The 11,966-nt window shown below is 37.3% G+C and overlaps 2 protein-coding genes across 2 annotated transcripts; one reads left to right on the forward strand and one right to left on the reverse strand.

Moving 5' to 3' along the window:
• The first annotated feature begins 2,519 nt into the window (after positions 1–2,519).
• LOC147862297 (HVA22-like protein h) lies at positions 2,520–5,627 on the forward strand. Its single transcript, XM_087322581.1, has 6 exons — positions 2,520–2,594; positions 3,495–3,593; positions 3,946–4,002; positions 4,078–4,141; positions 4,759–4,953; positions 5,096–5,627. The coding sequence occupies exons 1-6, from the start codon at positions 2,569–2,571 to the stop codon at positions 5,480–5,482; spliced, it is 828 nt and encodes a 275-aa protein (XP_087178707.1). The 5' UTR covers positions 2,520–2,568; the 3' UTR covers positions 5,483–5,627.
• A 2,691-nt stretch (positions 5,628–8,318) lies between these two features.
• On the reverse strand, positions 8,319–8,992 carry LOC147862298 (pentatricopeptide repeat-containing protein At2g34400-like). The gene is made up of 2 exons (XM_087323093.1): positions 8,743–8,992; positions 8,319–8,593 (listed from the first exon to the last, which is right to left on the reverse strand). The coding sequence occupies exons 1-2, from the start codon at positions 8,990–8,992 to the stop codon at positions 8,319–8,321; spliced, it is 525 nt and encodes a 174-aa protein (XP_087179219.1).
• Between the last annotated feature and the right edge of the window lie 2,974 nt (positions 8,993–11,966).

Consider the following 11,966-nt stretch of genomic DNA (forward strand, 5'->3'; position numbering starts at 1 on the left):
GGCATTACTTCAACCTTCGCAGATGTTGTCTCATTCTATCTGAGGAAATGCTTGATAACTACTTGGTGAAAACATTGAGTTGCCAACTAACTGCATGGTTGTGGACTCCATACCGAGCTCGGTAATAATGCAGATCATATATGTGGAGAAGTTCCCCTGACCAACAAGAGCTTAGCTGTTTATATGCGATTTGTAGACATTGCCAATGGTGCATTATAAATATGTAATTTGATGACAGATTAATCAATGAGGAATTAAATTGTTTGTTTTGAGTAACTTATCTACTGTGTAATTTTAAAAGTAGGTTCAGGATTGTTGATTTCATGCTACTGCTTTTTCTTAGAATTATGCAAACTATTTTAACTTGTACACGGTTCACTTAAGTAAAATATGTATATCCAAATGAAGAACCCTAAACAATATTATTAAACTGTTTTTTAAGAAAGAAGACTGTATATAAAAAAGACACACGATTTTATTAAGAAAGAAGAACAGAAAGTAGACTATATATCCCCAGGCAAACAAATCTTCGGTTCTTTGGGAGAGGTTTGTTGCATTGAAGCTTGTTGATGAAGAGACCACAATGTTGTTTCGAGTTGCAATACACGTGTTGATAACTCATCATACTGTTGTGCCTTTTCTATGCTTACTTGTAACTGTAAATTTCCAAGCAATCATTGATTCTCTTGTTCTAACGCCACAAACTTATTTGCTTTAGAGACGAGAGATGCTCTAGTTCAAAGACGACTCGAACATGCTCTTGCTTGCAAACTGACTCCATGGTCAGGATAACGTTTGGCAAGATTCTCAAGGAGAAGGAAGGAAGGAAAAGAGAGAAAGCCTCATCCTATAAATCGTGTTCCGTGTCTTGAGGAATTACATCAATAAATGCGATGAATGTGAGTGAAAAAGACTTCATTAGTGACACAATTAAGTGAGGCCACCACTACATGGGTATATGGGACATACTCGTTTGCCAATAGGCAAAGATGAATACTTTGTAGAGGAAAGAATTTAGACTTGTTATGAGAAACGAAATTGGCACACTATCTTGTTCGCTTCACCTTTCGTAGATAAGCTCTAACTCCCAAATCTACCATCAAATAAGTACTACACATATCCCAATTAATGATCACACACAATCCACAAAATTTCGCAAAAATGAAAAGGAAAACGATCTCCATCTACGATTTCGGGTCCAACAGTGTGAATTGTGCAAAACGCCAACTATTTTGGCATGTGTGTGAATCATCATGCACTGCTGGATTTACTTCACATGGAACTCTGGTTACAAAACATTTGCGGGGGGTGGGGGGGGGGGGGGCAATGATCTAAAGTGACACACTTCTTAGCCAATCCAAGTCATGGCCAAGTCTTGTTTACTACGAAATGGTTACAATGTTGCTAGATGATAATATGTTCTATTTTCTAATACTAAATTTCTTGTTCATACATACATACATACGTACGTACATACATACGTAAACATACATACGTACGTACGTACATACATACGTAAACGCGCGCGCGCACACACACACACACACACACACAAACAGACATTACGTACGTACATACATACGTAAACACACACACACATTCATATATACATATGTACGTAAACATACTAACATACATTCATACGTATGTAAACATACAGACATACGTACGTACATACGTAAACACACACACATACAGACAAACATACATACGTAAACACACACACACACACACACACATACATATGTACATAAACATACACACACACACACACACATATGTACATAAACATACACACACACACACACACACACACACACACACATACATATGTACATAAACATACACACACACACACACACATATGTACTTAAACATACACACACACACACACATACATATATACATATATATGTACATAAACATACATACATGCATGCATGCATGATGCATACATACATAATTGCGTTTTTGGAAGAGACGATTGATTAATTAGCTTCGTATTTTCAAAACAACTACATATTATAAATTTATATTGTAAGAGAAAGAGAGGGAAATTCCTGTTCATTTCATTCCATTTCTTCTTCTTCTTCATCATCATCATCTTCTTCTTCTTCCTTCTTGTATGTATTCCAAAGAGCTGAACGCCCCAACGCAACGCAAAGCACACAAGGAAATCAGGGTTTGTGCGCCTGCCTGCCTGCCTTCTTGTTTCTGAACAGCGACCAAAAGCACCAGGGGAAATTAGGGTTTGTGCGCCTGCCTGCCTTCTTCTCTTCTTTTCCTTCTTCATCACCATCACCATCGCCATTATCATACGCCTTCTTCCACTTCTTCATCATCTCTCTCATCATCATCATCGTCGTCGTCGCTCAATCATCATCATCGTCGCCTTCGTCATCATCATCATCGTCGCCTTCATCATCATTATCATCGCCTTCATCATCATCATCATCATGAATGATATGTCTACAGTTTCTCTCTGCAGGATTTCTCTAGTGCTTCCTTCAATTGTCTCTCCTTTCATCCGTTTCTTTCCTGCAAAGATATTGCCTGTGGTTTCAGCTGATGGACTTCTTGTTCAGAATTTTCATGTAAGTTCAGAGTCTTTTATGTCATTAACATCACATGAGTTTCACCTGATGGACTTCTTGTTCAGGATTTCTATGTAAGTTCACAGTCTTTTGTGTTATAATTTCACATCACACGAGTTTCAACTGAGGGGCTTCTCCTTCAGAATTCTATGTCCATCTTATTCACCTGATGGGATTCGTTTCAATTGATCCGCTTCTCCTTCGTTTTAGCGAATCTGATGGACTTCTTTATCATAATTATATGTTGATCGCAGCTTCATTAAATCAATCCGTTTTTTCATGAAATGTGAATTGCAACTGATATAATTCTCTCTTTCTCTCTCCCCCCCTTTTACTCATCTCCTTTTCATCTGTCACAATTTTCGTTCATTCAATGAAGAAATGATAACAAATCGTTCATCTTCAAACTATAAAAATCCCTCTCTCATTCTTACTCATAAGCTTTAGTGAATCTAATGGACTTCTTTCTTAGAATTCCCTTTCAGAACACAGTAACTTCCCTTAGTTAAATCTACTCAGTTTTTCAAGAAACGATATGGAAATGTGTTTTCCATTTGGTGCAAGCCGTTCTCACTCCAACATATCTTCTTCGTATGAATCTGTGAGACATGAGCAGAAATTTCCCAATTTATGAAAAATTAATAGGAATTCTGATTTTTAAGATGATAGAAGTCATGTTCTCATGATTTTGTATGAGCTGTTCTAACGTTCCCTTCACTTTACTCTAATTTTCTTGTTAATGAGAATTCTATGTACAAGTTACATTTCCTCTTATTATATAATTTATTGTTGTTGTGAACAAACATTAGGGAACTATGAATTTAGATCTTTGTTCTTCGACTAGAACTTGCTGTCCTTCAGAAACCATTTCGTATGTTGATTATTTGTGTTTTTTCTCAGTATATATTTTGGATACCTGTATCCAGCTTACATGTGCTTCTCGGTGCTTAACTCTAGCAAGCCAAAATTCGAGCAGCTGCGGACATGGTGTCGATATTGGTATGAAATAAATCTCTTGATTCGTATCATGTAAAGGAGAAGAGTTGTCCTGTCTATATTATGGAATATATGTTTCTTCTTGATCTATCATTTATCCTCGAATCTCAAAATTCAGGGAGTATTAAGCACCTACTTTGTTTCATTGCATCTCTGTTTTCTTAGATCATCTATGCATGTTAGGTGAGGCCTAAGTTTTGATGATTAGGTGTGACTATGTTTTATGTGTGTAGCTTTTCTGGTATATCTTCAGGAAGCCTGCTATTTTGATTTGTTTTTCGTATTTGATTCTGTTTTCAAGTCTCTCCCTCTTGCTCTCTCTAAATATATGATAATGGTCGTTTTTTACTTGTAGGATGATCATGGCCATTTTCACTGGAGTCGAGAGAGTAGCAGACACGTTTATATCATGGTATTTATTCTTCAGAATTCTATAGGAGTAATGTGGTTATGGACATCCATTAATCTCTGTATATTGCCTTTGCAGGGTACCATTCTATAGTGGAACTAAACTAGCTCTCATAGTTTATCTATGGCTCCCAAAGACAAAGGTATGATCAGTCACAAACATAGTATGTATATAGTCATTACACTAAACTGTGGATGAGACAAATGTTTTGTCGTGATCAAAGAGTTTACATCTCGTAATGGATTCTTCACTACTTTTGGAAGCAAGGAATGTAATTTAGAATCAATTATCATATTTCTCACAAGGATAGAGATTCCGTTTTGTGCCTTAAATTTCAACGTTGCTTGTTTCTGAGTCTTCTCTTTACGCAAAGAAAGTATTATGTTATTCTCTTTAAGAAAATGTTGACAAATTTTGTCAGACTGTAATGCTTTCCAAGGGTGCATCAGAATAAATCATTTTTTCCCTCTGAGATGTATAGATGAGTTCGAGTGATTTTATATGCTAGTAAAAAAACAGCAAACTGATCCAAGCCAGTTTTGTAATACATGTTTCTGTTAGTCATAGTTGTTGGAAGTCACATGTTTAGGCATACAAATATATATAACGCTATGGTATATGATGGTGTTTTCCTGGGTTTCAACTTCAGATTATGTTGGGGTGTTTTTTAGGCAAGCATAATCTCAAATTTGGTCACTGTGGGCTCAAAAAGTGTTAGATGTTTCATAGTATTAACTGTTACAATATCATTGTTCTCAGGGTACAGACTATATCTATGAAACGTACATAGAGCCCTTCTTCTGTAAGCATTCAGAATCTTTGGACCAGAAGAAGGTTCATTTGAGGAATAAACTGGTGGCGATATCAAAATCTCTGTGCAACAAAGCATTGTGTGCCATGCAGCTGAAGCTTACTGAAGTAATTCGTGAAAATGCCGTGACATTTCATCCTGTGGTAAGCATAATTTTCAGCTTTAAAATGTTTAAATTGTGAAAATACAAGCTTTGAAGAGTGTAAGTTGTGCAAAGCTTGTATTTTTGTTGGATTTATTTTTAATCAAGTGTATTTATGAAAAATCTCTTTCTATTTATTTCAGGTCCAATTCCTGGTTTCACGTTACATCTCATGCTGTGCGGAAGTGCATGCAGGGAATATTTTAATTCATCAACCAACACAAGCTCAATGCTTAGGATCAACAATGGTGATTCCGAAGGGTGAACAACCATGTCCAGCAGTGACACCAAAAAATATTATTGGTGATGATGATACGCACAAAACTGATTTCCAGATACTTGATTCTTCTGATGTTCAGTTATCCTCGTCAAATTCTCCAGATTCCATATCAACTAAGGTTGAGACACATGTGTCTGTGGATTTGATGAAAACAAATATCTATGCATCGAGATTTAGGTTCCGATGGTGGAGGCATCAACATCAAGATCAGAAGACAATCATCACTCCTTGGGCTAAAAGAAAGCATTAGGATTTGAGGATCAAGTCTTCTTGGTGCTAGATAGTAACAGGGCTCACTTATTGTGCGGGAATGTAATGACCATTTACATACATTCTATACGAACATCTACCTAGTTGTACATAAAAGCACAACATTCATTCATTAATAAGCAAAGTGGACATAAAGGGAATGGTGATGGATCGCCATTTTCATGTAATCCAAATCTAATGAAAAGTGATGTTCGTTTGAGCCCAATATGGAAATCTGCCTTATCTAGTTATGGAAAATTATATATATATATGTTAGTAACTTTTGAGTAAATTGGCCAAAAGTGCTCAAATAGTTGGTATCAAAAGTAAACAGGCTACTTGATTCGCACCTTTGAATTATGACTACATGAGTAATACATATATAGGTGGTGATTGTTTCCCATTCTTTTTCTATTTGTGATGGTATTGCGATTCTTTTATTAGTGATTTGGTACATAGCTAAATTAAGTGTTTACTAAGTTTTTTAAAATTAATTGTTCATTATTGATAAGTAATTAAATAGCTTAAACTAATACCCACGGATTAGAAGATGCAATGTTGGTTTGTTTTGTTGTTGGATGTGCTTGGAGAGTTTGACATGTTGAGTAGTAACTTTCAGTATACATCCAAATAGTACTAGATTTGGAGAGCATCTCAAATCAATCATTGGAACTTTCCATGTGTTATTTATTTTTGAGTAATACATTTGGTGCCATACAAAGGCAGAATAGTTTGAAGATTTTTCAGTACATCATAGAAAATATGATGATGTTTTTTGACTGGTTGGCTAAAGTGAGTGGAAATATACAATCTTTTGCCGTGGCAGATTACAACCTTCTCTGAAGAAGAAGGGATGTAATGCACTCAAGGCACTAAAACACTAAACATTATCACTCAATAAAGCACTAAACCCCAAGCATAAAACTTGACATCATCAAGGCATATCACAAAACTCCTCAAAATAATTGCCTCTGAATGCTATAATAAAGACTGAAAGTCTTATATTTTTAGAAAAAGATAATGTGGAATTTTTTGCAGCAAAACTAAAAAAGCAATGGCAATTCTAAGCATATACATAATCTCGATATATTTTACAAGAATATACCACCAAAAACATTATTCAAACACATAATCCGAAGAAGAGTAGGATGCTTCTAACAATGTGATGTTATGTTTCCTTAAAAGAAAACAGAGTACAGAGCTTCTGTCAAAGATGCAAGCATATTCAATGAAGAACAATTCAGCCATCTTCACCAACTCAATTTCTGATAACTTTTCTGCTCCTTGATGCAAACTTTCCAGTGAGGGCAATATATATCTCTCTCATCCACCTATTACTGATATCTTATCACTTCCCTCACCCTACTTTCTTCTTTCCTCAGGCAGATCAGCTTTTATACAGGTCCACCACCTCAATAATGATCCCTACCATTACCTGATGAGCATCATACACAATTGCATCTGCACGCAAGGGGAAAATAACATGATATATGTACATATACATCCATATGACCTCGTCTATCAGCTTCATATGAAACATATACACCAATATTCATCATTTGTGAGAGAACTTCAGCAAGGCTTGTACATTCCATTTGTTGCTGCAGATATCAGGAAATGATGATGCTGCCTGTTAGTTTGTCAGGCGATAACAATTTTCTGGTATGTTCAGCTTCAAAACTACTTGCACATCTTCCATCATCATACACAATTGCATCTGCACGCAAGGGGAAAATAACATGATATATGTACATATACATCCATATGACCTCGTCTATCAGCTTCATATGAAACATATACACCAATATTCATCATTTGTGAGAGAACTTCAGCAAGGCTTGTACATTCCATTTGTTGCTGCAGATATCAGGAAATGATGATGCTGCCTGTTAGTTTGTCAGGCGATAACAATTTTCTGGTATGTTCAGCTTCAAAACTACTTGCACATCTTCCATCCTCCATCCTAAAAGTATGAACATTGTTTGCATCCACTACTTGAATCTTGTCATTATTGATATGGAAAAATGGTAGTGTTCTAAAATATACTCGTTTTGGTAACACACCAAGCCTCACCTTCAGGTTTGTTGATCAGCCCAGATGTGACAGCCAGCTTTTGACTATGCCCGCACAAAATCTTTGCATTCATTCCCATTCTCTGGAATCACTTCTAAAATCGAAGAAAGGTTGGGGAATAACCTTCCAGCGGCAACATATTTGCCAAGTCCATTGAGCTTTGAATGGTATCATACTTTGAGAATGGGTTTCGTTAACTACTACAGATGAATGCATGCTCCCACTCGCATCTATCCACCAATCATTTGCTGGTACATTCCATGCTTCTATTTTCCACTATCAAAGCTTGAATAATTGTGTGCCTCCATATGCATGGAAGCTGATGCATATATATTTGCCATACAGACATATGAGGCAGCACACTTCTCATCTAATTGCACAATTTTCTTGAATGCTAATAATCTCCCAAGATCAAAATTTTCCAATTTGTGACAAGCACCTAGAAAAGCCAGTAACGTTGACACATCATAAACCAAATAATGTTTTGCCTTTTCAAATTCTCCTGCACGGCTAAATAGATCGACCATGCAGGTATAGTGTTCTATTATAGGTTTGAGGTTATACAATACAATCATTTCATGGAATAACTGTTCTCCTTGATTCAATAGAGCAGAATGACAGCATGCATTCAGCAAAGCGAGAAATGTAACAAGGTTTGGTTGGATACACTCTATCCTCATTCTTCTGAATGTACTGAAAGCCATATCCACTTAACCTGCTTGCGCATATCCAGCTATAAGCACATTCCATGAAACAATATCTCTCTATGGAAGCCCATCAAACACTTTCCATGCTCTTTGCAGTACACCACATTTGGCATACATATCAATTAATGTAGTGGCAACAACAATATTCTTCTTTAATATTCCTTGCTCACTAACCTTAGCATGAAGTTCTTCCCCAACCTCAAGAGATCCTATGCTAGCACAAGCCTTTAAAGTGGAAACATATGCCAGCACATCAGGGGAGACCCCTTCATCCTCCATCCTTTTGAAGCATTCAATAGCTTGATCACTAAGCCCATTCTCAACATATCCAGCTATTAAGTGCACTCCATGTTACAGTATCTCGTTCTGGAAGCTCATCAAACACTTTGTACGCTCTTTCAAGGGCTAAACATTTTGCGTACATATTGATTAATGCAGTTCCAAGCACGGCATTTTCCTTTAATAATCCTTGCTTGCTCACCCTGGCATACATTTCTTCCCCCAATCTCAAGACACATTATTGCAGCACAAGCATTTAGAATGCAAGTATATGTGATGTCATCTGCGATGATTCCCTCCTCATCCATCTGCCTGAAGCATTTAATAGCTTGGACACCAAGCCCGTGCTCAACATAACCAGCTATAAGCACATTCCATGACACAATATCTCGTTGTGGAAGCTTATCAAATACTTTTTGTGCCTTTTGAAGCACGCCACATTTGGTATACATGTCAATCAATGCATTTCCAAGAACAATGTTGTCTTTTTCAATAACCCTTGCTCTCTCAAATTGTCATGGATTGTTTCCCCAATATCAAGGGAACCTATAGCCGCGCATGCATTTAAAATGCAAACATATGTCCATGCATTTGGTGAGATTCTCTCATCCTCCATCTCTTTAAAATTTTTAACAGCCTGACAACCAAGCCCATGGTTAGCATATTCGGCTATAAGGGCAGTCCATGAGACAACATCCCGCTGTGGAAGCTCGTCAAATACTTCACATGCTCTCTGAAGTGCACCACATTTGCCATACATATCAATTACTGCATTTCCAACTACGATGCTGTTCTTTGATAACCCTTGTTCCCTCATCTTGGCATGTATTTCTTCCCCAATCTCAAGAGATCTTATCGCAGCACAAGCTTTTAAAATGCACACATGTCACTGTGTCTGGAGGAACTCCTTCCACCTCCATCTGTCTGAAGCATTTGATGGCTTGATCACAAAAACCATACTCCACATATCCAGGTATAATAACGCTCCATGCCACAACATCTTGTTTTGGAAGCTCATCGAATACTTTATGTGCTTTCTGAAGTGCACCACATTTGGCATACATATCGATCAATATGGTGCCAAGGATAATGCTGTCCTTTGGTAATACTTTCTCTCTCACCTTGGCATGTATATCTTCCCCAATATCAAGAGACCCTATGGCAGCACAAGCTTTCAGAATGCATGCATATGTAACAAACAACAATTAGGAGATACTCCCTCATCGACCATCTGTCTAAAAGCATTCGAGAGCTTCATAACCAAGCCCTTCCTTGGCATATCCAGATATAAGCGCGCTCCAGCAAAAAACATTTCTATGTGGAAGCTCATTAAACACATGATGTGCAGTTTCAAGAGCACCACATTTGGCATACATATCAAATTATATGCTATGCCAAGCACCAAATTATGGTTCAATAATCCTTGATCTCTTACCTTGGCATGGATTTTTTTCTCCAACCTCAAGAGAGCCGATGTGAGCACAAAGCTTCTAAAACAGAGCCATATGTTACCAGCACTGGGGAAGATCAATCTCGGATCCTCCTCCATCCGTCAGAAGCATTCTAGGGCTTCAGCATGAAACCCATTGTTAAGCATACCCAGTTATCAGTGCAGTCCATGACACAAATAGTGCGGCATGGAAGGTGATCAAAAAGCTGCTGTGCCTCCTAAACTCTGGCTTGAACCGAACCGAAACCGAAACCGAAACCGAAACCGAACCGGGCCCATTGCTAGCCACCAGCACCACATCGGCCATAAGCTCGGATGAGCGTATTGGAAATGCGATTTTATTATTGGACTCCTCATCGATCAAATATAACATATGGGACTCTACTAACATTGAATAAGTTTTACATAGTAAGTGTGGAATTGAGTAACGACTCTTGGCATTCAAGAATTTTATTGACAAATGTTGCAATCGAAAGTGCACATTATGAACATGAGAGGAATGTGTATGTGGAGTGGATTGGATTGACAATGTCTAGAAGGGTAAACTTTAATGGAGCATGTTGTATCAAAGTTCTTGTACCTAGTTATGAATCTTCACTAGTAACAAACTTCCTAGGTGTTTGGTGTCCCATTACTTTAGTTAACTCACGTTTACTTGACTCCAACTTACATAGGACGTTGTATGTTACAAAGTTATGTTCTTAGTTTTGTTTCAAGTAGTATAGCTTCTAGTTCTAACTCTTCCCATTATGGACAAGAGGTCTATCCCTTTTTCTACAGTTTTGGTCTCTAATGGGATGGCATGTCTAGTGTGTCCTAACAAGCTGAGGTTTGCATTTATGTTTCTAGTGTCGTATATAGGGGTCATAATGATGCTTGTTGAAACACACACACACACACATTGTGGGATCCTTCACTCTCAATTGTCACCAATCTTATCGTGATTCAATAACTAAGAAATGTTTGTAGTTATCAGGAGAACGGCAAGCCTAAACCTATTGATTTGGCACTTGGATGATATCATCAATTTGCCTTTCATGCCTTTTGTGTGCTTCTTCACTTTCTATTACTTCAATACCTTACCTTAAGAGATTACGACAATCTCATCACAAGCTTTGATTGATGAAAAAGTTCACGAGAACAATACCAAAAGAATGTGTTTTAGAACTAAATTCTCGTCTAAATGTTGTAATAAAATAAAATATACTTGCTCTAATAAAGAAAATTGCCACATCAATACTCTAACTTTGGTAGATATTCTCTGACTCCATCCATAACTACCATCAAATACAAAAGTATTCCACATATCCCAAATATGACACAATCCCCAATATCTCAAAAATAAGAAAACAATCACCATCTCTAATTTTGGGTCAACTTGTGTGAATTGTGCAAATACCCACCGACTTTGCATCAAATAACAACCTGAAAAAACTTGCCAAATTTGAAAAATATCAATCCAAATCTAACGAGCAATCAGGCATTGTATGAAAGGATGAGTAATATCTTCCACTTGAACAATGCAAACGAAACAATTTCCTATTGCTATTCTATGTCATTTTAAAGCTAATCCCAAAGGCAAACCCAATCAATACTTTCCCATTGAAGACCTTTATTGCAAGTGGCAATTATGTATCAAAATCTATCATAATCCTTAATCAGAGATTAGTAGCCACTTATAAAAATGCTTGCTCTCACTCTCGCTAGTAGCCACTTGTAAAAGTGCTCGCTCTCTATCATAATTACCTTACCCTAGTGGTAAGTTGTTAGCACTACAAGCACTGCGTTGTGGATTCGAAACCCAACTTCCTCACCTCTCTATTATATACTTTTTATATATCTCTTAATTCACTAGATGCCACTGTGGAATGTAGGGGTTGAACCCATGACCACCTGGTCTCCATTAGACAACCTTACCAACTGAGCTACATCCATCTGGGCCTCTCTCTTTCTCTCTCTCTCTCTCTCTCTCTCTC

Source organism: Azolla caroliniana, unplaced genomic scaffold (genome assembly GCF_043228905.1).
Source record: "Azolla caroliniana isolate FFs.n. ecotype wild unplaced genomic scaffold, voAzoCaro1.0.p SCAF_7, whole genome shotgun sequence".
In the NCBI taxonomy this organism is placed as follows: Eukaryota; Viridiplantae; Streptophyta; class Polypodiopsida; order Salviniales; family Salviniaceae; genus Azolla; species Azolla caroliniana.